A 27,858-nucleotide genomic window follows, 5' to 3' on the forward strand; every position below is an offset into this window, starting at 1 on the left:
GTCCCTCCTCCTTCACCCTCCCCGCGAAATGCAACCTCCTGCCCAAGCTTCACCTTTTCCACGGATGCTCTTCCCCATCTTTTCCATATCAAGACCCCTCCCCAAATCCTCTTGGCTCCCGTGCCCAGGATGTGGGGCTCACCCCCCCCTTCCCCAGGCTTGGCAGGGCTCCTCTTCCCCGTCCTTCCTCCTGGACAGGTTCTGGGTACCAGGACCCCCATACGGACTGCGGGGACCACCCTGGGGATGCAACCAGGAGGGCTTTGGCCATCACCTGCTCTCTCCCTTCCCACCCAGGCTCAGCTCTGGCTCTGCCCACCCTGGGGCCGACAGGAAGGGAAACGCCTTTCCCTCGCTCGGAGGAAAATGAAAGTGTTCGACGTCTCACAGTTCACACCGGGGGGGGCCCCCATGGCTGCGCCGAGCCCCACCGCAGGGCTCCCCAGTGAAGCCTCCTGCCCCATCTGCCTGGAATATTTCCGAGACCCCGTCTCCATCCACTGCGGTCACAATTTCTGCCGGGCGTGCATCACCCGCTGCTGGGAGTGGTCCACGACGAATTTCTCCTGCCCGCAGTGCCGAGAGTCCGCACCGGAGAGAAACTTGCGGCCCAGCCGGGAGTTGGCGCGGGTGCTCGAAATCGCCAAGCGGTTGAGTTTGCAGGTGGCCAGAGGGGAGACGGTCGAGGAGGAAGGATGCGAGAGGCACCGGGAGCCTCTGAAGATCTTCTGCAAAGATGATGAAGCCTTCATCTGCGTGATCTGCCGGGAGTCCCGAGCACACCGGGCTCACACGATGCTTCCCGTGCAGGACGCTGCCCAGGAATACAAGGTAAAGGGGATTTTTTTTCCATCTAGGAGCCAGACCAGCACCGTCAGGGCGTGATGTTCCCCTCGCAGCACGTTACCATCAGGCTGTGAAAGCATCGTCCCCTCACCCAGGGGGGTAGGTTGGGGGCAGAACTGGGTGTTTGCCTCCACGGAGAACTGGCCCGTTTCAAAATGACGGCGTAGACCACGCGCCGGTGCTTCTGCTGTCTCAGTTCTGTGAGAACCTGAAGCTCTGTGGAGGAAGGGGGGAGGTCTTAATCCTTCTTCCCCGCTGCAAAATTCAAAAAATTGTCCAGCTCTGGTGCTTGTTGGACGTCTGCTGATCCCAAGATGCTCTCTGAATCAGCAGGAACATGGGCCAGTGAAAAAGGGGGTGTTTTCTTGCTGCATCAGTGAGTTAAACCATCTCAGAGAAAGGATCCAGTGCAGGCAAGAGCAGGTGCAGAAAGCTTTTTCCACTGTGTGACATTTATTTCCATTTAAAGCGTTCCCAGGTCTTAAGCTCAGGATCCTCCGGGACCAAGAGGGACACAGGAGCAGCTCTGGAGTTGACCACAGTGCAGTCCCCTCCCCAGAATATTATTTTTTTTTTAGGCTGTCCCAAATTCCAGAGACATAGCCTTTTTTTCTTCCCTCAGGGAGAAATCCAGGCTCGTCTGCAAGCCCTGAAGGAAGACAGAGACAAACTCCTGGGGTTTCGAGAGGTTGAAATGAGGAGAAACGGGGAGTACTTGGTAAATGTTTTTATGAGGAGGGATGAGGGTCTGGATGTGACTCTGGTTTTAGAGAAGATGCTGTGTTGGGAGATCGTTCTGCTCTGCCGGGGGGTTGGGGTCCCTTTCCAGGCACCGAGCAAAACGCTGCCTGACTTTTCACTGCGCCATAGGGAAAAACAACAGGCAGAGCCTGGAGCCCTGCCAGGGGCTCAAGTGCTGAATGCAAAGCAAAAACTAAATAAATATATATATATAAAGGATACGGGATACTTGAGACGCTGCCTCTTTCCAGGTGCGCAGTCACTGGCACGTGCGGGACTTTGCTGCGCCCTTCTCCACCCTCCCCTTCCCTTCTTGTATCCCCTCCTCACAGGAGAAGACCGAAGCCGAGCGGCAGAGGGTTTTCTCCAAGTTTGAAGGGTTGCGGCTCTTCCTGGAGGACCACGCCTGTCATCTGCTGGCTCAGCTGGGGGGCCTGGAGAGGGACATTGAGAAAATACAGGAGGAAAACATCACGAGTCTGACGAAGGAGATCTCCTGTCTGGATACCTTGATCCAGGAGATGGAGGAGAAGTGTCAGCAACCAGCCAGCAAATTTCTGCAGGTGAGGGAGAAGGGAAGGGAGCCAGATTGTCACCGCCTGGCTCCGGGCTGGTTTCTGACTCTGGGTATTGCCCCATGATGCAGCCAGACCTCGGGTAGGGCCACATCCGTGCTGTGGAGGTTTCAGTAGACGTTTTGCTGCCAAGAGTCGTTCACTGAGTTTTTTTCTCTTCCCTCTCTTCCTTCCAGGACATCAGAGGCACCTTGAGCAGGTACGGGGCTTCCTGAGCTTCTCCTTCCACCCCAGGCTGGGGAGGGAGGTTGGACCTTGTGTTAGGACAGAAAAACCTCACCCAGAAGTCAAAGATTTGGCTTTGTGGACAGAGGCTCTGAGCAAAGGTGTCTCTACCCGTCATCGGTTTTTATTAAATTTATTTATTAAAGCCTGCACCGGCTCCTCTGAGCTATGGGTGCGCACAAAAGATTTCTTGGTCACTCCCTGAGGAGACGCATCCTCGCCTCGTCTTTCTGTCCTTCTCTAGGTTTGAAAAGGAAAATTTCCAGCAGCCCCCGTTGCTTCTGCCAGAGCTTGAAAAGAAAATCAGTCACTTCAGGGAGAAAAATATTGCTCTAGAGGAGACTCTGAGGACCTTCCAAGGTATTGAGCATGGGCCGGGGTAGGGAGATGGAACAATACCCGTGTGAGCGTAAATTATATTTATTTACTTAGAGTGTAAATTATATTTTATTGTGATTATATATGTGATCTCAGCACGGCAGAACAACCTCTCTGTTTTCATGTTCACACCGATACCCGTGTGTTATATCAGATAATGTCTCTTCTCCCCTCTCTAGACATCCTGATGTTTGAGCTGCCTGAAAAGAGTAAGTCCACGTCTCCTGGAGGTGAGGGAGTGGGAAGGACCGAGGGAAGGCTGAGCCCACCGTGGGATGGGCCATGAGTTTGGAGGGTCACCTGGGGAAGATGCTGCCGCGCCTGAACAAGGCAATGGATGGGTTTGGCGTCCTTTGATGCTCTCCTCTCTGCATCTTGCAGTGAAGGTGACCCTGGATCCATCCACGGCTCACCCCCAGCTCGTCGTGTCAGCGGACGGGAGGAGCGTGAGGTGGGAAGATGCCCAGCAGAACCCACCTCCTGAGGGGTCTGGGACCGATCCCTGTGTGCTGGGCTGCGAGGGTGTCACCTCGGGGAGATGCTGCTGGGAGGTGGAGGTGACACCCAAAGGCTCTTGGGCCGTGGGGGTGGCCAGGGCCTCCCTGAAGAGGAGGGAAGAGACTCCCGTGAGCCCTGAGTCGGAGCTCTGGTCTATGGGTCTCTGCGAGGGTCAGTTTTGGGCTCTCACCTCCCTTGAGCGTATCCCGCTATACCAGATCCAGGTCCCCAGAAGGGTCCGGGTCGCCCTGGACTATGAGAAGGGTCAGGTGGCATTTTTTGATGCCGATAAGAGAGCCCTGATCTTCACTTTCCCAGCAGCTTCTTTCAAAGGGGACAGTGTTCATCCCTGGTTCCTGGTGTGGAGCGAGGGGTCCCAGATCACCCTGTGTCCCTGAAGCTCTCCCTTCTTACCCAAACACAAGTTTTATGTCCCCAACATCCCTATTTCCGGCAATTTGGAGGACTTCTGTCTACTAAATCGGCCTTTCTGGCCTCAGTTCCCATCCTGAGTGATCCCAAAAGGTTGGTCACCTCTGTGGGTCAGCGTCCTAAATTGGGGTGTTAGTGGCTGACAAATGGAGCCCCACCAGCCCGACCGTTCCTCTGGTCTTACGGTTTTAGGCGAAGTAAAAAGATTTACATGCCGCAATGTTCTTCTCTGTCTGGTTATTTGCTGCTGTCAGGTTCGAGACGGGGGAGAACTGGAGTTTTGGATGACTAAATCCCATCCCTGGTATTTGCACAAAGCCCTGGAGTTGACTGTGCCCGCACCCAGAAAGGTCCACAAGCGCCGTGTAGGTGACCTGGGGCCATCCCTGGAAGCCATGGGCCACCCCGCTCTCCTGTCTGCTGGCAGCTTCCACCAGAGGGAAAGACACAGACAAGAAAATCACGTATTTTTTTTATCAATAATGATCTACAGCATCAAGGTTTCACATATCAATTGTTTGAGGACAAGAAAGGAAACAGTTGAGACTCAGGAGCTGCTTTTGCTGTCAGCAAAGGTGCCACACGGGTGGGACCCCACCTTGCAGCCTTGGGCTTAACCTCACCCCGCATCAGAAACTCACAGAGCAGACGTCGGCCTCTGAACTGCCTGCCGCAGGGTGCTTCGTTAGGGAGAAAGCGTCTGGTTTAGAGCAATTGCACCAAGTGGGAGGTTAGGAAGCACAAAAAAAAGTAAAGTTTGGACCCCTTGGTTTGGAGGTGACCAGCTTAGATGGGGACATCAGAGAAACCTTGGTAAAATTTGCCTTTCTACTGCTGCCGCTTTGAATTTTTTACCTTTTATCGCTATTTCCCATTTCTATGCCCCAGGATCGCCCCTCCAGAGTTTCTTCCACCGTTTGTCTCATTTTGTCAGGTTTATGTCTTTTCCCTGTGCACCAATCACCCAGTTTCATGAGGAAGAAAAAACCACGAAAGCTAAAGTCTCCTTTTCTTCTGGTCCCTGTAGTCTAGGGGGGGTGTGGGTTTGTCCCCTGAGGCTCTAAAATGTTGGGGGGGGGGATGCTGCTTTCCATGTTTCAGGGACACAACCTGAGCTGGGACCTGGCCCCCACCACCCAGAGCCACGGGTGGACCCTCTCCCCTGTGAATGAGGCACGTGAAAAAATAAACATGAGCCCCCCTTCATCAGCATCAAAAAACGCCACCGTCCCTCCGGTGTAGTCCAGGTGGACGCTGACCCGCCGGGGCACCCAGCGGAGGGGTAGGAGGGTCACCTTGCGGGTGGTGAGTGCCCGGACTTGTCCCCCCCACTTCTCCACCCCCCAGATCCCCCCTTGGGGGCAGAGGCTGAGGTGCCCCTTCCGACGGATGGACTCTCGGGCCACCCCCACAGCCCAATCCCCCCCATCGCCCACCTCCACCTCCCAGCAATGCCGGCCGGCCACAAAACCCTGGCAGCCCAACACGAATGGCCAGTAGTCAAATCGCTCCGGGTTATCGGGCAGGTCCCGTTGTCCTTCCCCGCGTCTCACGCTCTTACGGTCCTCGGAGAGGATGAGGTCGGGATGAGCCGTGTCGGGGTCCAGGGTCACGATGGCTGTAGGGTGGGGGACAGGGGTGTCAGAAGTAGGGATGACCTGGGGATGTGGGGGGGGGCTTGGAAGGGGCCAGCAGGACCCAGGCTGGCACCTGAGGAGCAAAAACATCCCCAGGATGGAAGGATCCCCAAGATGGAAGCGTTCCCAAGATGGGGAAGGGTGCTGTACATGAAGCAGAAAAGCTGTTTTTATCCTTAAAAAAACATAAAGGAAAGGCAACAGGCTCATGCAGAAATCCCTGCAGACTTTAGGCTACGTTGGGCCAAAAAATAAATGATGATGGGAGAAAAAAAAAATGAAGGGAAGCGATCCGTGGGATGTAAACCAGCGAAGTCTCGAGCAGGTTGTCTCCTACAACAACCGCAGGAGAAGACCAGACTGGTTTGGCTGAGCATGTGGTTTAAAAAAAAAAAAAAAAAAGAGCTAAAACCTGAAGACAGAGCGATGAATTAAGTCAATCCGTTTCCATATTTGTTTCATGGAAATATTGAGGTTTCAAGGCAAAGGCTCTGCCCTGGGGGGGGGTTTTCCTCCAGCGTTACGCGGAGGCTCCAGCTGCAGGGCTGAGAAAACTTGTTGGGTTGCCCTAATTTTTGTATTTTTCCTTCAGCGTCTATTTTTGGCCATTTTGGGCGAGGGGCACTTTCCTCTAACAGGTCCGGCCGCTCTTGCGTTCTCACGCTCAGCAGGAGCCAAGTTTGGGAACAGCTAAGCTGGAGGGGGAGCCCAGCCAGGGAGCAGCCCATCCTTCCTCGGTGAGCACCCTTCAGGAATTAGGGCAAAACATGTATAATTAAGAGAATGATCAACGAAGCATTAAGCGGGTATCAAATTGACATTTTTTTCTGGCCAGGAAAAACCCTTTTCTCTTCCTCTCCTCCATCTCAGGGTTTCTCTCTGCAGTATTTCTGTTCCCAAAGTATATCCAGAGTGAGCTAAGGGCAGCCCAGCTCTTCCAGCTCTCCCCAAAATTTGACCAGTCTACTTTTTTCTCCTCCTCAAGCCCTTCTCAGTACCTTGTAGCTTCTTCAGCGTTTCCTTCAGAGCACTGTTCCTCCACGAGAAGTGACAGACTCTCTCTTCCGACTCTGGAGAAATATCCACTGGCAGCTGGAAAGTCACTTTCCCACACCTGCAGAACAACAACAACAACCAAAAAAAACCCAACAAAAAAACAACTCACATTTTTCAGAATGATTGTCACCATTTCAGGAAATCTGATGTCACCAGAAATGACATGATGGTGTTGCTAAAATGTTGGGTTTATTTTAATATCACCCCCTTGGCAACCCAAACCTCAAGGAAAGTAAAGGCCAAATTTCCCTCTTGGGTTAATCTTTTTATAAATTTTATTTTTTATGTAGACCATGAGGAAGGTCCTGCTTGGGACGAGTGGGCTAGAGAAAAGAGCCAAGACTTCGCAGTGAAATTAAAGCCAGGCTTTGCCATCTGGAGGTCATTTTTTGAGGCTGAAGCTCCTTTTTTCAGCACATCCCCAGAAGCGGTCAAGAGAGGAATCCCTTAGGAGGAGCAGGGACAAGCAGGTGGCCCCCAAAATACCCCTCCAGACTCTTGCATTTTCCCTGAAGCAGAGGCGTATCCAGTTTTCTCCTCCGTTGAAAAACTTGTGAAACAGCCTTTCAGAGAGGCCACGTACCTGCTGACGGTGCTTTTCACATCCTAGGGAGAGAAGAGAGGAAGAGGAAAGGCAGCTCAGCGGGAGCTTTTCTCCTTAAATCACGGCGATGCTGAACTGGTTAGTGGGGGATGGACCTCTTGGATCTCTGCTCCAACCCTCCGCTCAGTGCTTGAGTCCAGGCAAGGTCTAAATATGTGGAAAGACGGAGATGCCCCCATCTAGAGGGACCCTGGACCAGGCAGCCACCCTGCTCACAAGAAAAACATTTTTTCCCCAAATCTAGAAAAAAAAAATCCATCTTGCCGCAACCTGTTGCCTCTCATCCTTGCACTGGACGCCTCCGAGACACTGGCTCTGCTTCGTGATCCTATTAGCCCACCGTGGTTTTCCAGAGCCCCCCAGCAGCATTAATTAACATTAATGGTCCTGTCCAGCTCCACCTGAGACCCTGCCCATGGCCCAGGGGCTCTGTTTAAGCTCAGTCCTGGGGTATTTAAGCCTTGGAGGAACACGGCCACGGACCCTGGTGATGGCTGCATTCCCAGTTTGCCTTCAGCTCTGCCCGTGGACCTACGTGATGCTCTGGGCTGCCCTGCTCTCCTCTTTTGGGTACTGTAAAGATGGGGTGAAGGCTGGTGAAGGCTCCTCAACCCATAGGGAACCACCAGTCCTCGCCATTCCTTCCCACAAACAGTCATTTAATTCCCTTTTTTTCCATCTTTCCAGGCTGCAACTCCGTCCCCTGATCCCCTTGGGGTTTTCAGATCTACAGAGCAAACTGGAACTTGGAAAGTCCAACTAATCAAGCCAGGAGCTACCTGGTGGGAAGGACCCTCCCTACAATTTTCCCTTGAAAAGCTGTAAACTGGATGAATTCACTCACCGATTGCTGATTCTTCTCTTCTTGCCCTTGCGTGGGGGTGTCCAGCTGGGAAATCTCCTCCAAGAGTTTGGTGGTATTTTTTGCCTGCCTCTTCTCAATCTCATTTTTCAGGTCTTCCAGCTGTGAAAGCAAGAAGAGCTCGTGTCCTCCTGGGACCTGCAGCGTGCCTAAAATCTGAGCACAGCCTGTCAGGGCTCAGCTTCTACCCTCCCCTTTTAAGATGCAAACAAAGGAGCAGTGGGATGGGAAATACCATGAGGAATTCATGGAAAGGCATTTCCCGCAGGAGGAGATCACCCATGAACCCAAATCCCTATTAATTTTTCTTGAATTCCTGGAGAAATCTGTGTGGGGAACAAAAAAAAAAAATCAAACCTGATGCAAAAAAAAAAAACCCAAACAAAAAGCAACACAAGTTTGGGAGGAAAGACGCTGATAAAAGCCACAAACGCTTGAATGAAGTTGGGCAGAAAGCCATGATATTCCTGCACTTACCAACATGGGAATGGTGCAAAACGACTGAAAAGGATCTAAAGAAATGACCCTAAAGTTGGTGTATTACTGCCCAGGGACTGGAGAGGTCAGGGAGGTTGCTACCTACCAGATCCTCCAGTTTTCTGCACTCCAGGGTAGCTGTCCTTCCTCGCAGACACCTTCTCTGTCTTCCTTCAGAAAATTTAATATCCGCCTGAATTTCTTTCGAAGCGAACTAAAAAAACCTGTTGTTTTTATGCCTTTGATGGGGCTGGATCTTTCTCTTCCAGTTCCTTCCCAGCCCTGGGTAAAGCCACCGATGCCTTGAGCCGGCGAGTCAGCTGCTCGCGCCATGTCTCCTGGCGGCGACACCCTCGGCCTGATGTGCTGGGAGCGTCGTGTTTCTCCCTTGTCAATCTTCCAGCTTTTGATTCTGGGGAGTTGTCGAGGGCTGTCACCTCGCTGCTGCTTTTGTCCTTCGCTTTTTAGGGCTGGGCACGAGGCAAAACCATCAGCCCTCCCAGGAAAGGGCTGGAGGCAAAAAATGTTGGGGTTGACCAGGAGGGTCAGGAGCTCTTCAGGCTTGGTGGGACCATGGATGGGGAAAACATTAAGAAAATAAGGAGGGAAATGTGCAGCCAGAACCTTGTAGGTGCTGGAAGAGGGGCTGTGACTTAATTTGCATAACGGGCCACAATTTGAGGTCCATGGGACCCCCCTGTAGTCACCCATCCCTACGTGCCCTCCAAGAAGCGCTCTCCTGGCTCTGAGCTCACAGGGAAACGTTTCTAAGCAATTTAGAACCCACTGCTCCTTTGTTAAGCTCCACGGCTAAATATATATATTTTTTTTTTTCGCATGGCATCAACAGAAAGTTTTAGAAACAGGGTCACTGTGACCCAGCTGAAGGGCTACCAAGTGAGATCATTCTCCCAGCCACAATCACTCGGCCAGATTTGGAGATGCAAACCTCATTTCCAGCAAACTATTCCCAGGAGGAAAAGCTGCCGTGGGCAGGTGGGGGGAGTCGTTTGCTCTGGGAGCAGCAGAACTGGAAGCAAACGCCCTGGAACCACTTCCCAGGGAAGAGTGGCCTGGGGTGGGCAGGTTGGGACGTGGGTGCAACCGAGTGAATGTTGGCATCTAAATGAGACTCCTGGGTCGGAGCTGGGTGGCTTTGCTCCTCGGCAGAGCCTGGGGCACAGCTCCTTTCATCTCAGAATTAGGTGCCTACGGTTGGGCAAGTGAGTCACACCCTAAAAATGTCTACAGAGCCTGGAAAACCAGCTGGGCTGGAGACGTCCGCCTCACATATTTCTAGAGCGAAGTGACACCCTGGGAGAGAGCTGGATGGAGATCAGAGACCTGGAGGGACCCTGTGGCCCTGAAGGAGTCAGAAAAACACCGATCTCTACCTCCAAGGAAAGCCCAGGGTTTTACGGGGACGCGGTGTTTGTGCCTCGCGTTTCTCGGCGGGTTCCTCTGAGAGGAGCGTGGTGGGACCAGAGAGGTTCAGGGACCTCCAGCCACCCACAAACTCTCCTTGTAGAACAGCTCGAGAGCTTTTCCCCTGATTCACCCAGGTTTTCTTCTTTGCTCCTTCCTGCCCTTGACACCTTGTCTATTTTTATTCTTTATTCTTTATTCTTTACTCTTTACTCTTTACTCCTTATTCTTTACTCTTTATTCTTTACTCTTTACTCTTCATTCTTTATTCTTTATTCTTTACTCTTTACTCTTTACACTTTTTACTCCTTATTCTTTATTCTTTATTCTTTATTCTTTATTCTTTATTCTTTATTCTTTATTCTTTATTCTTTATTCTTTATTCTTCATTCTTTATTCTTTATTCTTTACTCTTTACACTTTTTACTCCTTTATTCTTTATTCTTATTCTTTATTCTTTATTCTTTATTCTTTTTATTCTTTATTTTTATTCTGCCTTTCCCAGCTGGCTTTGGATCCGTGTCTGGACACAGACCCAACACACAGGATCATTCTCCTCCCTGGCAGAGACATGACAAAGGGGATGAGATGGGAGAAAGAGCAAAAACATACTCAAGACTCTTTGCTCAAAAAAGAGTAGCCCAGTAGCCCAGCTTGCCCTTTTAAAATAAATCCTCATGCCTGAGCTCCTGCGGCGCTTTCAGGTTGGCTGTGCAGAAAGGAGATGTCCATCCTGCCGCGGCATCCCCCACCGACAGCGACGCACCAGGCTGGAGGGGAGATGCCGGGGCACAACAAAGAGCACAAAACCACTGGCCGTGAGTCCGCCCGCAGTGGGAGCCCTGGGGATGGTGAGATGGGGCTTCATCACGGGGCGCCCACTCATAGCTCGTCTCTTATTCTGAGCCCAACGTCACCCGCTCCCTCCCACTCTCGCTTCTGGTTCCTCTTCTTGGTTCTATAATCAATAACGTGTATTTATTTCAGTGTTGCCTCTTCCTCTTTTGGGTTTCCTCTGAAGAAAATCATCAGGTTTTGAGGGAATCGATGTAGGTGAGACAGGCAAAAATGCCAGAACTTGGATTTCACCAATCCACTCCACCTGCTTTTATTTTTGAGGAATATCTAACGGGCACAGCCACAGCAGCCTCCGGTACAATTTATCCCATTTTGTCTCTCCTGAACAGCCAACAGGGAGAAACGGGATTTTCTTGGGAGTTATCCAGGAAGCTGGATGTGTATAACGGTGTGAAAAATTGTATTCTGGGTGGGTTTGTTTCCCTTCACTGCAGAAGGGACTGAAGGGCCACCACAAGAAAGTGGGAAGGGAAACGACGTGTCCCCATCCTGTGCAGCTTTTCTCAACCTTGCTGACCCAACGGCGAAGAAATCTGGGATAACACATCCGTAGCAAGACAGGAGAGTGCAAAACAAAATGTTCTTTTATTTAAAATAAATATCAGAAATGCAGAGATAGAGACCCGCTCCCCAAACGAAGCCAGTTCGTAGTGAAAGGCCACGTCCCTTGGCAGAACAGGCTCTGGATCTGCCTTGCAATTGGTGTCAGCAAGAAAACGCTTCGGCAGGAGATTCGGTCTGTTAAAGGCAAAATAAATTTCCAAAGACCACACGTCTGAAAGGCCTGAGCGCTCTCCATCCTTCATCAACCCCTCGATGTTCCCTTCCTGCTGACTCCATCACCTTCTACCGGCCGATCCTTCCTCCTCGCCGCTGTCCCCGTCGCCCCTCCCGTGCCGTAGAGGTGCCGTCCCAAAGCTCCCCAGGGAAAAGGGAGAGGAGCAGCACGTTCTCTCGGCGAGAATCACGGCTGACATCACACAGGAGATGTCCCTTCCTCTGGGGTCTGATGGACAAACAGCTCAAGGACAGATCCGGAGCGGAAACCTGAACCCTACCCAGTCCAGAGGGGACATCAGCTGCCCACTCGTGGACTGATCCTCCGAAGGTGGGGTTTGGGTGATTTCTTGCAAACGAGCCCCCATCCCCATCTTGAACCAGGGGAAGACCCTCTCCCTGTTGAACGAGGCTCTGGTATAAACCAAGATGGGGGTGTCGTCATCTGCGCTGAAAAATGCCACCCGCCCCCCTTCATAGTCCAAGGAGACCCGTATCCTCCTGGGAAGAGGGTTCAGGCGCAGGTTGGCGCGGGGGGATATGAGGGAGTGATAAGCCTCCAGCGCCCAGACCCCCTCCTTGGGGGTGAGGCTCATCGGTCCCTTCCTCTTGACTGATGCTCGGGCCACCCCCAGAGCCCAGACGCCCCCCTGCCCCACCTCCACCTCCCAAAAATGTCTCCCTGAGGTGAAGCCCTCGCAGCCCAGCACGCAGGGTTCAAAGTCAAATCTCTCCGGGTTGTCCGGGAGGTTCCGCTGCCTCAGCTGGCCCCTGGCTTGTTTTTGGTCCTCGGAGAGGTGAAGGTTGGGGTGAGCCGTGGCTGGGTCCAGGGTCACATTGGCTGCAGGACAAGGGAGAACCCGAGTCTTGGAGGTAGGGCTTGGCCCCAGGAGAGGCTGGAGATGTTTCTTTTCCTCCCAGCATCTGGGACAAGCCCCATTCTCCTGCTTCTCCCTGCTCTGGATGTTTCGGGGGGGGGGGGGCATGGGCAGGTCTGGATGTCCCTGGGTGGAAGGAGAAGGGGGAGAGGACAAAGCATGGAACAGAGGCACGGGGGAGGGGGTGGTGGGAAATTCATGGGGAGGGAAGGGGAAGCGCAAATGTTTTTCTCAGGTATTCCCTTTGTTCAGGTCCCAGAGGGGCATTTGGCTTTGTTAGGACCATAGCTCAGCCCCTGGGTACACCAGGAGCACCAACATCAGGATGCCATCACCCTTCCTTTCCTCTCCCTGGGGGGATCACCCTGTTTTTGCCATGGGAATCTCTTCCACAAGCCAAACCCCCATTTTCTCCCACCCACTACCATCGACTTACTTGGCTCTTGCAATTTAAACATCAGGCTGTCTAAAGAGGAGAGAGATTTCACGGTATCAGGTTTAGGTGCCGGGCAAACTGGCTGCAGCTTTAACACGCAGGCTGGGGGGGGTGAAACAGCTAACGGAGGGCTTGGGAGGGGAAATATTGGGAGTGTGAGGGCTTGGCTGGGTGCAAAGGCTCTGGGCTGATTTGCTCTGGTGCAAGCGGAGATGCTGGGGTAGCTACACAACTCTCCCAAACCTGGCGGAGATGAACCTCCTGGCCAACATCAACTCCTCCAAGAGATTGCAACGGATTTGTGTCGTCCATCCCCCCACACACCCCCTTGTAGCATCTCCTCCCTGGCTTTATACCCACTTTAATTTTCCCACCAGCTTGAAAGTGATGGGAACAACCGCACCAGCAGCTCTGAATTTGTTTTTCTCGTGGGATGTGGGAGAGGAGATTCCTTTGCTGAGCTTGTTTTTCCCTCCTCTCCACTTCCCAACTATTTTTGCCCCAGGAAAAACTCTCAGTGTCCTTCTCTGGCTAAAAGTTTCATCTGCGTTTATTTACAATGGTTATTAAGTGGGTTTTGCATTAGCAGCCAGCACACAAGAACTCAGTCCCTCCCAGCTATCAGGCACACGAGGCAACGTGCCCTCTCCTAACCCTCCTCGGTACCTTGGCATTTCCTCAGCGTGCCTCTCACGACGACGTTTTTCTGAACAAAATCCTCAAGTCTTCTTTCCAGATCGGAGGAAATCTCCACCGGAGGGTTGAACTTCATCATCTCACAACTGCAAAGAGAGCAAAAGAGGGTAAAAAAACCATGTGTGATATATTCAATTGCGCGTTTTGTTGTCATTAAATAATCCAGGAGAAGCTATGGGATGGGCTGAGGCTACTTATCCAGGAGTGAATAAAATCACCCTTTCCCCTGCCCTGTTTCTTTGCAGTTTGTTTCCCCCGGGGCAGTCACTGGACGGATGTTTCTGAACACAAAACACCGTCGTGGGAGGCCGAGCTACCGACTGCGTCCACCTGGTTTGAAACCCCGACCTCAGGATTCACCCAGGTGGCATCCAGACCTCTCCAAGCATCAGAGCGTGGGGAAAGTGAGAAGCAGCCACGTTACCTGTCCAAGAGTCTTCTGATGTCCTAGAGGTGGGAAGAGAGAGAAGAGACAGTTGGGGAAGAGGAACGACAAGTTTTGTGTCTTCTAACACAAGTTCTATATTTTTATGGCGATGCAGTAGCAAAGAAGGACCCTACCCATGCGATGGTCCCACCTGCAGCAATGCTAGAGGATGCCAGGGAGTTCCTGTGGGTCTGAATTCGGGCTCCCAAGTCTCAGGTTTTGCTCTACCCCTCCTTTCCCCACCAGCCCTGATGTTTTGGGCTCTCACCTGCAGGAATTCACTCGCCGGCTGCTGGAATTTCCCCTCCATCTCCCAGATCAGGGTGTCGAGGTGGGACATCTCCTCCGAGACCTTCGCCACTGCTTCTTCCTGGACCCTGGTGATGGCCCGGTCCAGGTCTGCCAGCTGGGTCAGGAGGAGGCGCTCTTGGTCCTTCAAAAATTGGTGCAATTGCTCGAATTCACACACTATCTTCTTCCCTTCGTTTTTGGTTTTGCCCTGCCAGGGTCAGAGATGAGGGCAAAGGGGATGAAAGAGGGGCTGGAGACCTCCCCGCGCAGCAGAAGGCATGGAGTGACCTCTCTACGACCCTAGCGCCTGAAACACCGGCAAAAAATTCCCTCATGGAATATTTTTACATCATTCTCGTTCCTATTAGTGCCACATCTCTGAGGGGTGCGACAACCCCAGACCTTTGCAGAAGGAATCACGGCAGCCTCCGGTGAAGCTCTGCAAGATGGGCAGGAGATGAGGGGGGGGCTACAGAAAAATCCCACCGTGCCCAATCAGTGCCTCAAGGCCACCAGAGTGGTCTTGGAACACGATGCCCTCGGTGATATTTGGGCAATATAAGGGTGAATTTAACAGCCAACTGTCACGGATTTGGGTAGTAGCAGGGCCTGTTCGGGAGGCTTAGCCTGGAAGGAAACCAAAAGATACAACCGCAACTGGGCTCTGTAAGAGGGAGATTTATAGAGTTTAGAGGGAAAAAACCCTTCCAGCCCATCTCTCTATAGCAAGCTGGGGGCTGCCTCCCCCCCCCCAGCTCCCTGGCGGAGGGAGGAGCTGTGGTGTTATCTCCCCGACACAGGCTCCGGCTGCTGCGAAACCCCAGCAGATAAACACAGGGTTTGGCTGGTGCCCAGAGCAAACAGCACAACGCTCTGCAACCCAAATACGCAAGATCTGGCCTCAAAATACACCAGCAATGCTGGGGTGGGGGGAGAGACCCACGCTCCCCCCCCTACTCCTGCTGCAGGGCACCTACCAGGTACAAGCTCTTCCTTAGTCCAGTTTTTCTGCTTTCCAGGTATTTTTCTCTCTCCTCTTTTAAAGCCTGTAGGCGGGTTTGGATTTCTTCCTGAGGGAAAAGAAGAAAATGTTCTTGGGGGAGCTGAAAAAAAAAAATCCTTTTTCACTACTTCTGCCCTCATGTTAGACGGGAGAAGCTTTGCCTAAACACTGGCTCATCTGCAAGGAGCAAAGCTGGGAGAGGAGGAAGGTCCACAAGCAACCTCCAATGTTCTGAAGATCTGTGCAAAAAAAAAAAAAAAATGCAACCTGTGAACACCAACCTCACTGCAAACCCGGGGAAAAAAATTCTGCAGAAGAGCAAAAACACCCGCAGTAATCGACAGCCCATGCCCCGGGAAGCGTGTGAGAGCCAGATAGTGCGATTTCCCTCAAAAACTCTCACAGCCGCCAGAAATTGGTGGCTCTGGGGTAAATAACTCTGTATTTAACAACCCTCGGCGCGTTTATTTATTTATATAAGTTATTTCTTATAAAACCTTCAGCATCGGCAACATCTTGCAGCAAGGAGTTCCCCCCGTTAACGCCGCGTGACGCCGCACTGTGTTTGCGCAGCTCTGCCCAAGCGCTCGCCTTTTTGGTGAGAAAGAGGACGAGAATGGGTTTGGATCAGCAGGAAAGCGGAAAAGGAGCAGAGAAGGGGAAGAGACAGGGAGAAGTTATTTCTCTGTATTCGAAACTAAAGAATAGGGGAGCAAATATGCAAAATTGCCCTCAATGACTGATGTAAGCATGTTAAAAAAATAAATGAATTCTTGGGTATTTTTACGTGTTTTGAACATTTATCACTGTCTGTATTTCAGGACAGTCGAGTCAATAGCAGAGTCCAAGGAGGAAAGAGGCCAGCAAGGTATTTTTTTCACTTATCCCAGCCTGATGAATAAAAAAACCCCGATAGGAACACTGCAAAAAAATAAATGTCCGTGCAATAAAATGCAACCAGGAGGCGTGTGGGGAAGTGACACTCAAAAACCCCCCTTTGCAGCTGCACCAAGGGATTGGGATAAGCGGAAACACCCGAACGGCTGCGTTTGACCCCTGGGCAGGGATTTCCCACGAGGCCGGGAGGTGCTCGCGCACGCCCGGGCTTCACCTTATATTCCTGGGCGGCTTCTTCGACGGGGACCACGGCGTGGGAGCGGTGAGCCTGGGAGCGGTCGCACACCACGCAGATGGGCTGCTGGTCCTCCTTGCAGAAGAGCTTCAGAGCCTCCTGGTGCTGCCTGCACAAATTCTCTTCTCCTCCTCTTCCTCCTCCTCCTCCTCTTCCTCCTCGCCGGCTCAGCTGCCGGGCGATTTCGGCAATATTTGCGAGCTCTCTGCTGGGACGGAAACTCTTCTGCAAAGCCGTCTGCCTGCACTGCGGGCAGGAGAAAGGGGCCTCCAGCCCTTCCCAGCAGCGGGCGATGCACGCCCGGCAGAAATTGTGGCCACAGTGGATGGACACGGGCTCTTGGAAATAGCCCAGGCAGATGGAGCAAGAAGCTTCGCTGTGCAAACTTTCCGCCGGGCTCCGCGCAGCCATGGCTCTTCCCAACCTACCTCTGGGATAGGAGCAAACAAGCTCCGCTTGGCGGGAGGAAGAGGAGGACGTTCCTTCTTCCGCCTCGGCCGTTTTCTCGTAGCAAACAGGGGGAAATCAACCCCCAGCCTTAAGGCCACGGAACAGCGGCCCAGAAGGCTTGAGAGGAGCGAGAAGGTGGCGAGCACACGCGACGCTTCCTCCTCGCCTCCCGCCAGCCTCCTGCTGGTTTCGGTTCCGTGGCCTTTCTGAGCCAGATGTGAGAAAGCAGATAAGAGGCTGGAGGGCCGGGCTGCTCTTGGGCAAGACCAGGATAGGCTGGAGAAGTGATTGGGGAAAAAAAATCTCCTGAAACTCAGATAAACCTTTTCTCATCTTCGCAGAAGAGCTTCAGGGCTTCCCAGTGCTCCTCGCAGAAGTTCTCCCCTCCTTCCACCTCTTTAACTGGTTGCAGCTTCAAGCTCTTGGCTATTTCAGCGATGCTGGCCAACTCCCAGTTGGGGTGGAGGTTCTGTTGGGACACGGTCTCCCTGCACTGGGGGCAGGAGAAGTTGGTGGTTCGTCCTTCCCAGATCTGAGTGATGCACGCCCGGCAAAAGCTGTGCCCGCAGTGGATTGAATCGGGGTCCTGGAAAAGTTCCAGGCAGATGGAGCAGGAGGCTTCATCCTGGAGGTTCTTCACAGACATCCTGGCTGCCATGAGAGCGGCCAAGCTCGTTTTGCTTTCAGAGGATCAGGAAGGAGAGAGATGTCTCTTCCTGATGCTAAGCCATCGGTTAAACCATGACCCAGCCCCTTTCTTGCAGAACTTCGAGCGATATGTTCACTTATGATGGCTCTGCCGGTGCTGGGGAGGAGCAGTTGGGCAGCTGAGGAGAAAGAGGTGGAGACGCTCATCCTATTTTTACGCTTTTCTGAAGGCGCTGGGATTTTTTCCATCTCCAAAGCCAAAAATTCCAAAGATTTTTCCATCTATTTGAATCGGGGGAGACCTCTGGATTTGGTGACTCAGGACTTTCACACCCTACTAGAACCTAAGAGAGGTTGTGGCGCCGCTGGGGTGGGAGACAACCACGGGCTGAAAATGCTTCTGAGATACCAGGAGTGACAGGACCTGGCTGGGGCTTGGGAAAGACCTCAGCACCCTTCAGGACAGGGTCTGCAGAGGTTTTTGGGAGGATTCTAACATCTCTTGGGTGACCCAAAGGGTTCAAATGTACGATTCACCACAGGGAAGGGCCTTCCTGGCTGCCAGAAGAAATTTCTGCCACTCCTGACCCCCGGGACATCCTACCTTGGGGTAAGGTGGGACATCAGACCAACACCCTGCAGGGACTGCTATGGATCAAAGATTCTCGTGTGTCCCTGGTGCCTCTGAGGCCTCACAAGGTCCCAGCAGGTTTCTCCGACCCGCAGTGACACAGCTGAGAGTCTGGACTGATGCTTTTCCTCCCTTTTCCTGCTTTTTAAATGCCTTTACTTCCAAAAAGTGTGGTCCCTTCTCTCCAGCGTCATTCGTTCGCTGTCACCTTTCAACTGGTTCCCAGTCCAGGTGGTTTTCAGGCGCGTGAGCAGGAGGAGTCGTTGTTATTCCCTCCCATCACAGCTGTGATGAAGCAAAAAAACATGTTTTGTTAAGTTGGGCTTTACAAGAAACGGGTCAAGAGAGGGCAACAAAGCCACCAGGTTTTGCCAGGCTGGTGGTGGCACGGCACCATTTTCCCAGTTTCTCTCTAACAAGGAGGCGAAAACAGCCCTTGAAATATAGGAAAACACTTTAATTACAGTCATTTTGGTATAAATATTTATCTAAGACTGCTTTCTAAGCTTTCTGACCCAAATGTATGTAAACTGCAGGCACTGCTCAAGCTCTTTCTGTTCATCTTTACTCCTCCAACCTTTGATTTCTCCTACCCCACAACTCTGAGAAAAGCAGCTGAAATCCACGGGGTTCAACAACAAAGCCTTAAAATATGTATGGTTTTGGCTCATAAGAGATCTCGGTGGGAAAATAGCAGATATTACACTTAATTCAGTGGTATCCTCTTTCCCTTTCTAGCAACTACAGCAGGAACCAGAGCCAGCTTCTTCAGCCCTGCGGGAACATCGTTGCTGAATGTCAAGGGGAGGAAAAATTAGGACGGTTGGGAGAAGAGTAGAAGGACTAAAAGCCATGAAATCGGTGTCCCGGGGACAGTTGCACAAATTATAGACTTCATTTTCCCGCTCATCCCGGGGTGATACTCCCTAGTAAAATCTTGGAGAGCACCCAAATGATAAAAAAACCCCGAGGTCTGCTCAGACGATCCCTTCTCCATCTGCTGCTCTTGAAAAACCCCACGAGAACGAGATTCAAAGCGGACACCGGGACTCATTTGCTTCACTTTATTCTTTACCGTCCGTCGAATCCCAGAATACAGCGCGGTTTCCTGGATCAAACCAAAGGCTTGTCCAGAGCACGTCATGTCCATCTTGCTGCCCACACTGTCTCAGGGAGCCAGCTGGATCCTGGACTCCCAAACCCAGAAGAAAGGCAGGATTTTCTCTCCATTGAAAGAAGTCGGAGGGAAAGCAAAAGCCAAGGTCTCGTTATTGGCATCGAAGAAAGCCACGTGTCCCTTCTCGTAATCCAGAGACACCCGGATAGTCCTTGGCCTCCCATTCAGAGCTTGAACTGTTTCGAAGGAGGTGAAAGCTTGAAACCGGTCTCCACAGATGCCAACAGCCCAAATCCCCTGGGAAGGGTCGAGGTTAATCCAACCCTTTCTCCACGCCGAGTCTCTGGCCACCCCCACAGCCCAAAATCCCCTGCTCCCCAGCTGCACTTCCCAGTAGTGCCTCCCCGCCGTGAAGCCTTCGCAACCCAACACGGAGCAGTAGGTATCAAATCTCTGGGGGTTGTTCGGCAAATTCTGGGGTGTTTCGTCCCACCTCACGCTCCTCCGGTCCTCGGAGAGGACGAGGTGGGGGTTTGCTGTGTCTGGATCCAGAGTCACGTTTGCTGTTGGGAAGGAAAGCGTGAGAGAAGAAAAACAGCACGTCAGAGGGAAGGTGATGGGTATTTCTCTCCATCTACACCCCCCTGTTTTTTTTCCAGGGGTGAAATCTTGGCCCGACAGAAGCTGCTCAGTAAAGGCTTTCTCCATGAAACACGCCCCAGAGTTCTATTTAAAGGCTCTAATGATTTGTACTATTTTTAATTCTGATCAAATGAGAATAAAAATTCTTCTGGCCAACCCACCAGGAAAGTCAATTCCCCGCTTTTGCTGTATTTCTCACCTGGGCCCCCTTTTTCACCCCAGTCTACCTCCAGTCTCCTGTGACTTACCCCATTGCACATCCAGTTCAACTGGGAGACTCTCTGGAAGGAGAGAGGAGGAGAGAAGAGCTGTTAATTTTTTTTTTTTTACAAGGGAGAGGGATTGTGTTAGAAACGGGGAAATACGAGGAGTTGCGCTTTTCCCCTCGCCAAACAAACAAAATCGTCCGGTGAACGAGCCCAGCTCATGGATAGATGGACCTTCAAACCCAACGTGACCAGATTTACGAGGATATTTCTTTAATACAGTTGACTGCACTCAACTGGAGATCAGAGGAGGGAAGGGGACAGTTATCTGAACATGGAGAACGGTCTCAAAATAGCTCAAAATAGCTCCGTGTACTCCACAGTCAGTTTGCAATATGTTGACTTTTCACGCTGGCTCCCTTGCAGATGGCTGGACATTTACCTACAGCCTGTTTGGTTTAAATAGGACCGGAATCAAGAATTTGATTCATTTCCTTCGTGTTAGCGAAAGGGAGAGGCTTGCTCTAGTCTTTCACGTTACTCAGGCGTTCAGACGCGTCTGCAAATATGCCTGGGGACACAATTACCCTCCCTGCTCCAGCTCCAGCCCCAGATAGGAGGGTTATTGAGTAACGCCTCGTTAGCATTCCTTAGCTGGGGTTTTACGCTGGTCGTTGGCTAGTCTCTGCTCTTTTCCAGCTGCAGAAGCGTGGTTTCGATTTTTCCCCTTCTTTAGTACCTTTGAATTTCCTCAGGGCTTCCTTCAGAACGATGTTTTTCTGAGATAAATCCTTGAGTCTCTTTTCCACTCTGGGAAACTTCTCTGTCAGCTGCTGGAAAGTCCTTGCTTCGCACCTGGAAGGAGAAGATTTTTGTGTTCCTTCCTTGCTGAATGAACTACATAGAAACCCCGCTTAGAAAAGCTGCCGGAAAAGCTTATTTCTCCCCAGGCATCAGGTTGAGACCTTGCTGGGCACATCAGTGGTCCCAGTGCCCCTGTGGAGGGGACACACTCGCTCTGGACCTTCTCAGTGGTGGATATTGGCTTCCTCCAGCTGAACAGAGGAGGTGGTGGGGACTCTGGTGGGGACGATCACCCCTCCTGCTCCCCCGTTCGTGTCCACTGTGTGACATTGTGCTGGGGACAACCATCCCCTCCGGAAAGGGAGAGCCACGTACCTGGTCAAGGCACTCCTGGCATCCTAAAGGAGAGAGAAGACGGGAATTAAACTCTGAGCCATCTTCAGGCCCGTTTCTATCTCTTATCTCCCTCAGCTGTTCTCAAGCACGCTTTGCCCAGTTTAGATTTTCTTGTGCCCAGCACAGAGCAAGATCAGGGACCTCTTGTGCTCATCCAGTGGCCCAGCTGGTCCCTTTGATCTGGTCCCTGGCTAGAAGAAATGCTCAAACGCAGCTGGTGGAATATCATATCCACTTCCAACCATCTGTCTGGCATGGTCTCGTGGGAAGGGGAAGTGTGGTCCTATGCTGGACTTAAGCCAGGATTAATTTATTAGCTCTTGCCAGAGTCACGCAAGATGTGCCTCGACCTCCCTTGCTTTGCCCGGGGTTGGGAAGGAAACGATTGGTGGACGCTTCCAAAATACTAATTCTGGGGTCCTCCTCTTCGTGGGTTGGATACGACACAGCGCAAGCTCGTTGGTGTCAGCTACAGCTTCTTGAAACGAGCATCTAAAACTACTCAAAATGTCAAGGCGAAGAGACGGGGGAGAGGGGGAGGAGAGCACCACCTCAACGGCACATTCAGAGCGTTGCCCATCTCCTCGCTCTCACCTGCAGGGATTTATTCTCCGGCTGCGGGTTCATCCCTTCCATCTCCCGGATGAGGTCGCCCAGGTGGGAGATCTCCTCGGAGACCTTCCTGTCGTTCTCTGTCTGGCTCTGCATTATCTCCTTCTCCACGTCCTCCAGCCACATCAGGAGGAGACGCTCCTGCTCGTCCTGGAACTGGTGCAGCTGCTTAAACACCAACATGATCTTCCACCTCTCGGCTCTTGTCTGCTGCTGCAAGGAACAGATGGGGAGGGATGAGAACAGAAGAAATCGGAGACCTACAGAACCTGGTTAAATAAAAGAGGAGTTAGGAGCGGTCTTTGGCCCTGAGGCCAGTCTAAGTCCATAGCACGCGGCTCTGGGTCCCGTTTGAGCTTTATGTGATGCCCTGAGGCGTCATAAAACACACCCGGCCTATTTAAGGGGTTGTTTTTATTTTTCAGCTCCACAAACACGCAGGTGGTGTTGCTTCATGTTTTTCCCACCGCCTAGAGAAGAGCGGGCGTCGCGCGCAGGCGTCTGCCGCTGTTTGATGGGACAGATCCTGCCGGGATAGTGTTTGAGGACACCGGGGTGGGAGGAGGGTTCGGATGTGGTGGGATCCTGCGGAGGCTGTTGGAAACGGTCCCTGGCACGTGCCATTCCCCAAAACTCCTGGGGTTGGCGTTGAGGGCGGTAGCTGGATGGGATGGGACTGAATCCAGGCCAGGGCAACCAGCAGCACGTTCAGGGTGTTTTCCTTCCATTTCTGCTTTATTTAGCAGCAAAGCCTTTGCCTGCCTCTGCTCACCTCCGCCCCGGCAGCCCGCCCGTTCTCACAAAGCTGTGGTGAAACATCTGCCGCGCTTGCTGCTTCTGCTTTTGAGGAAATCACCAGCTCTCACTTCCTTAGAGATCCAAATCCATCCCCCAACCTCTGGTAGCTCAAAACAAGGCTTGGGAGGTGGTGGAAGCACCTGGCGCGGTGTCTTCTCCAAGGGAGATGCGGTTGCATCTGGACATCCCAAGCTGCTACGGGAGCCACCACCCTCACCGGGACCCAGACAGCTGCGCAGCGGTGGAAAAGCCCCATCGGGGTCCCAGTTGGACCCAAGAACCCCCATGGACCTCGTGATTGGTGCGGTTGACCCATCTCCAACAGCTCAGACCTGCGGGAGACCCCCCCGCCCCATAGACCGGCGGTGAGGACCTACCAGATACTTCTGGCTTCTCTTCTCCCCAGTCAGTTTTAATCCTCGGAGCCTTTCTCTTTCATCTTTGAGGCTCTTCAGTTTGCTCTGGATTTGCTCCTGCGCATGAAAAAAAAATCATAATATTAATCTGCATGTCGGTAGGGAGGGGGATGCACGGCTTCGGTGTTGCTCCAGCTCATTCCTGACGTGTTCAAGCATGAGACCACCAGAACTTGGAAAGATTTAAATATTCCTTATTCCGTGGCCCCTCTTCACCCTTTTCTATGAAGCCTCTTGTGAATGGAGAGTCAAATAAAGGCGGTATTTAACACTGCGGCCTCATTTACACCCTATTCTGTGCCAGGTCCTTCTCCCAGTGTATTTGTGGACACATATTTTCTGCATTCGCCGGAATCCGTTCTGCCGGGGTTGGCTCATTTTATTCCCTCGTGAGCACAACGTCCGTTTTTTTTTATTTTTACCCTTCATCAGGTCCCCTACATCGCTGCAACTTCCCATCGTCTGCAGAATCAACGTTCCTGCCCAAACTCGTCACCTTCAGCTCCTCCTGCAGACCAAGGAATATGAACAATGTCCCCAAAGTTTGTTTTTAGGAGATAAAATGCCCGGTTTTTAACACCTACTCCTAAAAGACCTTCCCGTGGCAAACGCCGATGGGTGTTTGCAGCCTGACCCCCTCTTATTTTTTTTATCAGCTTATTTTTGCCCTCCCGCCCCTCACTACTTCTCCCCCCCCATCTTGTTTCATGCTCACAGCGTGACTAATGTCACCTTTCACCTCTCATTCCCAGTCATTTCTTCCCCTGTGGGCAGGATGAAATGTCACCAAGCTTCCTCCGCACAAGCACCCGGACTCCTCCTCCTCCTCCTCCTGACCCCATCCACCCTCAAGGGAATTTAAAATACCTCCCAGCATTATCCTGAGATAGTTGCCTAGAAAGAAATTCCTTCGGGCAGAGATTTACAGCGGAAAGGACGACTCATCTGGGATTTCCAATCCAATTCTTGCACAAAAATCAGCAGCAAGGGCCGTGCACAAGTGAGTGAAGGTGGGGTCCAGCTCTGCTAATTTGCATATTTTCTATGAGCTACTGGCCTCAGCTTCCTTTGCAGTCCCCGGCGAGGGTGACAGCAAATAAAGCAGCAGCTTTATTTAGGATCCACGCTGACGCCGTCACCCTGAGAAGCTCAGATTGAAACCCCACTCCGGCCGTGAAAATCAGGCTTTAATCATTGATGCTGCCTGGGGGTGACCCCAAGAGTGGCTTTTGCTGATGGGCTGGGTCTGACCCAGCACCCTGAAGTCTCTGCTCGCCCCTGCGTGCCCCCGCCTCGAGCCGGACCGTGCCCCTCACCGTGCCTCTGGGCGCCCGCAGACCAGGGTGGCTGCATCACATCCAGGCAGGGCTGGAGCCAAGGAAAAACAACCCCAGGTAGATCTACCAGCTCAGCCCAACCTACTACATCCCAGATCTTGGGAGGTCCTACGGGAGATCCTTCCCCGTACCCTTGGGAAGGCGGAGAAGCCCCTGGCTGGCAGAACTCAGCCTCGGATGGACCAAAAAACCCCCCAAAAAGCCCCAACTACTGCATCCCAAATCTTGGGAAATCCTACAGGAGATCCCTCCCTGTGTCCTTGGGAAGGTGAAGGCCCTGGCCAGCAGACCTCACCCTCAGATAGACCAAAAAAACCCCAACCTGCTACATCCCAAATCCTACAGGAAATCCTTCCCCGTACCCTTGGGAAGGCGGAGAAGCCCCCGGCCAGCAGACCTCAGCCTCGGATGGACCAAAAACCACCCCAACCCAACCCAACCCCCCGAAGCTTTAGAGCAAAGCACGGCGCCGCGCTCTCTTACTTTGCACTCCTGGGCGGCTTCTTCGATGGGAGCGACGGTGTGAGCGCGGTGAGCGTGGGAGCGGTCGCACACCACGCAGATGGCCGTCCCGTCCTCCCGGCAGAAGAGCTTGAGCGGTTCCTGATGCTTCGGGCAGAGGCTGCCCGCCCCGGCCGCGTACCCTCCCCACGAGTTCAGCTTCTTGGCGATCTCCGCCAGGTTCCTCAGCTCACGGTTTGGTCTAAATTTTCTTTTCTGGGCAATTCCTCGGCATTGAGGGCAGGCGAACCTCCGGTCAGATTTTCCCGAGCACCGCGTGATGCAGTCGCGGCAGAAGCTGTGTCCGCAGTTGATGGACACCGGGTCGGTGAAATAATCGAGGCAGATGGAGCAAGATGCTTCTTTCTGCAGACTCTCCAGCGGGTCGCACTCAGCCATGGCTGAAGAAGAATGACACGATTACTTTCGCTTCATTGAATTCCTTTTTTTTTTTTTTTTTTTAATCTTTCGGCAGCAGCTGGGAGTTTCCTTCTCAATCAGCCTTCGGTATCTGAACTGGGAGGTCTTGTTTGAAAAGGGCAGCCTCGCAAAGGATGTAAAAGGAAGGAGGGGCGGAGAAAGGGGAATTTCAGGCTGTTTTCTGCACGAAACGCAGTTTTGCAACACCCCTCTGAAACCTGAGTCACTCCACAAGGCGTTTCGAGGTCTTCAGAAGTTTGCTGCTAAAGAGAGAAGCGGGAGAAGAAGTTCCTCGTCCTGACCCCGTGACCTCCGAGTCCCAAATAACGAGTTGGCAGCGGGGACCATTCGGCAGCCGGAACAGTTGATGGATGGCACCGCTCTCTCCCTGCCCCTTGCAGCCAAAACACAAATTCACAGGGAAAAAAAAAACCACTTTTCTTCCCTTTTTTTTTTTTTTCCAGGTGTTTTTGAGCCCAGCTGGAGGAAGAGCTGTGGGGTTGATCAGCAATACCCCTCCTTTTTTTTTTTTTTCAGGTGTTTTTGAGCCCAGCTGGAAGAGCCGTGGGGTTGATTGGCAATACCCAAGCTCAGTGCATGCTCCGTACCGCAGAGCTCAGCATCCTCCCCGCTCGTTTAAGGGCTGATCCCAGCCTGCAGGAGAGCAGGACGCTCCCGCGTAACCGCCGGGACCGGGAATAAACCCTGCTTGAAGGATCTGCGGGTCAAACCCTGCCCAGGCTGAATCAGCTCGGGGTATATTTTAATTTTCAGCCGGGGCAACTCGGCCAAATCAGGTTCCAACCCTGCGCTACATTCGTGCGTCGTCATGTACCTCTTTCCTTCCTCCGTACGTGCTCCAGCCAAGGAGTCGCTGGTTTAATTGCAAATGAGTAATCCAAGCTTTGCTTTCTTCATGGCCACCTCTGCAGCTCGGGCCGGGCGGGACGCCTGCAGCTCCCCAGCTGCAAGAAGTGACTCGGCAGAGGAAATGAATCACGCAGCACCGAAAAAAAAAAAAATAAAAAAATGAGAGAAGTGCTTCAGACCTCGTCCTCGGCGTGCTCAGAGGGTCACCGCGGTCGTTCCCTGCCTCGAGGTCAGGCCCCATCCTGAAAGGGTTTTGGTTGGGATGCTCTTACCAACGTGTTCTCCACCAGCAACAGGCAATTTTCCGCCTGCGGAAAGGCTTTTTCCACGCCAAAAATATTCCTGCCTGCGCGTTCGGGCCCGGGATCCGATTCTCTGAGAGCAGGGAGATGTTTGTCTCGCTCCCACCGATGCGAGCGCGGATCCCAACCCCCACCACCCTCCCCCCTGCGACTCCAACAATCCAAAAGCCAAAGCTTTGGGGAAAGATTAACTAACCCCAAGCTCACGACGGGCTTACGCCCAGCCCAGCCCTTGGCAAACGCCGGGTTTCGACGCTCGGCGTTATCAGTCCACAGTCCCCTCGTTTGCTGTACGAGACTTTCAAAATCCTGGTTCATCCAGATTTAAAATCTCCGTTTTTTCTCCTCCCCGCGAGGGAAGGAACTCGCCGTACCGCAAAGCCACATCGGTGTTTTTTGGGTGATGAACGGCTTAGTTATTTTTTCCAGCACATTGCAGGAAACGAAGCCGCGCTGACCGGTCTAAATTCACCGCGTTCTCCCTCCTTCCCCCTTTTCAAGATGAGCAAACTTGACCTTTTCTTCCAGCAGCTTCCCCGCCATCCTCCACCACTTCTGAGGCCACTGAGGCCACCTCTCTGACCCCGTGGCTTATCGCCGCCGATTTCCAAACTCTAATTCAGCTGAGAAGATGCTGATCTCCTTTTTTTTTTTTTTTCCTCCGCTGTGGCCACAATTTCGATCCCCAGTGTGGTACCTGTGGTTATTTTACCTGGTACTGACCAGTACCTACAGACGAGGTACCTATAAGATCTCAGCAAGCCCCCTCCACGAAGGCTAAAATAAAATAAAACATTCTTTTCCATTTCTCACAGGCGTGGTAACAATTCGGCCTCAGTTCAAGCTCTTTGGGGTCTCTCCAGAATAGCAGATTTTTATAGCATCTGCGTAGCTGCAGCTCTTGCTTTGCGCATCGATGTGAGCTCTTCTGCTGTAGGACTTCTCTAAATTACGAGTTAAAAAAGAAAATAGCTCTGAAAATCAGAGAGGAAGATGAAGGAAAAAAAAAAAAAAAAGAAAAAAACAACCAAGGAAATGAAAATAGGGAAAAAAAAGTGGCAGCGAGGGGAATTTGCGCTGCAGGCGTTTCTGCTTCAAAAAGGGATTAAGAAATGGGCTGTGATGGGGCCCTGATTCCCCGTGTGACGGGAAATGGGCTTGGAAAACTTGTAAAAAGGGAAAATGAGGGGAAAAGGAAAGGAAAATGAAGGAAAATGGTGAGGAAAGGGCTGTGATGAATAGTGGAATAAAGGAAAAAGGGTGGAAGGGTTGTGATGAAAACTGAAATAAAGGAAGAATGATGGCAGAAGGGCTGTGATAAAAACTGAAATAAAGGAAAAATAATGGCAAAAGGGCTCCGATTAAAACTTTAAATAAGGGAAAAATGATGATGGAAGGGCTGTAGTTAAAATTTTAAAGGAAAAATGATGGTAGAAGGGCTGTGGTGAAAACAT

The 27,858-nt window shown here is 52.1% G+C and overlaps 4 protein-coding genes across 12 annotated transcripts; 1 reads left to right on the forward strand and 3 right to left on the reverse strand.

The window, feature by feature from the left end:
• Window positions 1–361: 361 nt before the first annotated feature.
• LOC141917344 (zinc finger protein RFP-like) lies at window positions 362–4,720 on the forward strand. 2 transcript variants are annotated; one of them, XM_074810465.1, is made up of 7 exons: window positions 362–831; window positions 1,469–1,564; window positions 1,920–2,150; window positions 2,339–2,361; window positions 2,632–2,747; window positions 2,945–2,995; window positions 3,147–4,720. In XM_074810465.1, the coding sequence occupies exons 1-7, from the start codon at window positions 367–369 to the stop codon at window positions 3,659–3,661; spliced, it is 1,497 nt and encodes a 498-aa protein (XP_074666566.1). In that variant the 5' UTR covers window positions 362–366; the 3' UTR covers window positions 3,662–4,720. The 2 variants fall into 2 exon arrangements, with proteins under 2 accessions (XP_074666566.1, XP_074666567.1); XM_074810466.1 differs by having other exon boundaries at window positions 2,945–2,974; window positions 3,147–3,930.
• Window positions 4,721–4,749: 29 nt separating this feature from the next.
• Window positions 4,750–11,218, reverse strand: LOC141917368 (E3 ubiquitin-protein ligase TRIM39-like). The gene is given in 6 exon segments (XM_074810522.1): window positions 4,750–5,313; window positions 6,331–6,446; window positions 6,972–6,994; window positions 7,837–7,956; window positions 9,067–9,105; window positions 9,107–11,218. Coding segments are annotated over 6 exon segments (888 nt in total). The 5' UTR covers window positions 9,176–11,218; the 3' UTR covers window positions 4,750–4,792.
• Window positions 11,181–17,004, reverse strand: LOC141917342 (zinc finger protein RFP-like). 6 transcript variants are annotated; one of them, XM_074810461.1, is made up of 7 exons: window positions 16,234–17,004; window positions 15,097–15,222; window positions 14,097–14,261; window positions 13,826–13,848; window positions 13,372–13,487; window positions 12,706–12,735; window positions 11,181–12,232 (listed from the first exon to the last, which is right to left on the reverse strand). In XM_074810461.1, exons 1-7 carry the CDS (start codon window positions 16,663–16,665, stop codon window positions 11,637–11,639), a joined length of 1,488 nt encoding a protein of 495 aa, XP_074666562.1. In that variant the 5' UTR covers window positions 16,666–17,004; the 3' UTR covers window positions 11,181–11,636. The 6 variants fall into 6 exon arrangements, with proteins under 6 accessions (XP_074666562.1, XP_074666563.1, XP_074666559.1 ...); XM_074810462.1 differs by having other exon boundaries at window positions 15,097–15,189; window positions 16,234–17,002; XM_074810458.1 differs by having other exon boundaries at window positions 14,097–14,327; window positions 16,234–17,002.
• A 980-nt stretch (window positions 17,005–17,984) lies between these two features.
• On the reverse strand, window positions 17,985–27,858 carry LOC141917348 (E3 ubiquitin-protein ligase TRIM7-like). Of its 3 annotated transcripts, none has more exons than XR_012621267.1 (8): window positions 24,795–27,858; window positions 22,936–23,031; window positions 21,743–21,973; window positions 21,128–21,150; window positions 20,688–20,803; window positions 19,991–20,023; window positions 19,059–19,663; window positions 17,985–18,268 (listed from the first exon to the last, which is right to left on the reverse strand). XR_012621267.1 is itself a non-coding variant. In XM_074810473.1 (8 exons), exons 2-8 carry the CDS (start codon window positions 25,209–25,211, stop codon window positions 19,152–19,154), a joined length of 1,428 nt encoding a protein of 475 aa, XP_074666574.1. In that variant the 5' UTR covers window positions 25,212–26,197; window positions 26,375–27,858; the 3' UTR covers window positions 19,034–19,151. The 3 variants fall into 3 exon arrangements, 2 of the variants coding, with proteins under 2 accessions (XP_074666574.1, XP_074666575.1); XM_074810473.1 differs by lacking the exon at window positions 17,985–18,268 and having other exon boundaries at window positions 19,034–19,663; window positions 24,795–26,197; window positions 26,375–27,858; XM_074810474.1 differs by lacking the exon at window positions 17,985–18,268 and having other exon boundaries at window positions 19,034–19,663; window positions 24,795–25,495; window positions 26,068–27,858.

The sequence above is a fragment of the Strix aluco genome, chromosome 37, assembly GCF_031877795.1.
Source record: "Strix aluco isolate bStrAlu1 chromosome 37, bStrAlu1.hap1, whole genome shotgun sequence".
Lineage (NCBI taxonomy): Eukaryota > Metazoa > Chordata > Aves > Strigiformes > Strigidae > Strix > Strix aluco.

Coding starts and splice junctions, on each gene's coding strand:
- LOC141917344 (XM_074810465.1), top strand. CDS start 367: ATGAAAGTGTTCGACGTCTCACAGTTCACACCGGGGGGGGCCCCCATG. Junction 2,748..2,944: donor GACTCTGAGGACCTTCCAAG/GTATTGAGCATG, acceptor TCCCCTCTCTAG/ACATCCTGATGTTTGAGCTG. Junction 2,996..3,146: donor TAAGTCCACGTCTCCTGGAG/GTGAGGGAGTGG, acceptor TGCATCTTGCAG/TGAAGGTGACCCTGGATCCA.
- LOC141917342 (XM_074810458.1), bottom strand. CDS start 16,665: ATGGCTGCGCGGAGCCCGGCGGAAAGTTTGCACAGCGAAGCTTCTTGC. Junction 13,849..14,096: donor CGGCGAGTGAATTCCTGCAG/GTGAGAGCCCAA, acceptor TCCCACCTCTAG/GACATCAGAAGACTCTTGGA. Junction 12,736..13,371: donor CACGCTGAGGAAATGCCAAG/GTACCGAGGAGG, acceptor TCTCCTCTTTAG/ACAGCCTGATGTTTAAATTG.
- LOC141917348 (XM_074810473.1), bottom strand. CDS start 25,211: ATGGCTGAGTGCGACCCGCTGGAGAGTCTGCAGAAAGAAGCATCTTGC. Junction 23,032..24,794: donor AAGCCGCCCAGGAGTGCAAA/GTAAGAGAGCGC, acceptor TTTCATGCGCAG/GAGCAAATCCAGAGCAAACT. Junction 20,024..20,687: donor AGCCCTGAGGAAATTCAAAG/GTACTAAAGAAG, acceptor CTCTCCTTCCAG/AGAGTCTCCCAGTTGAACTG.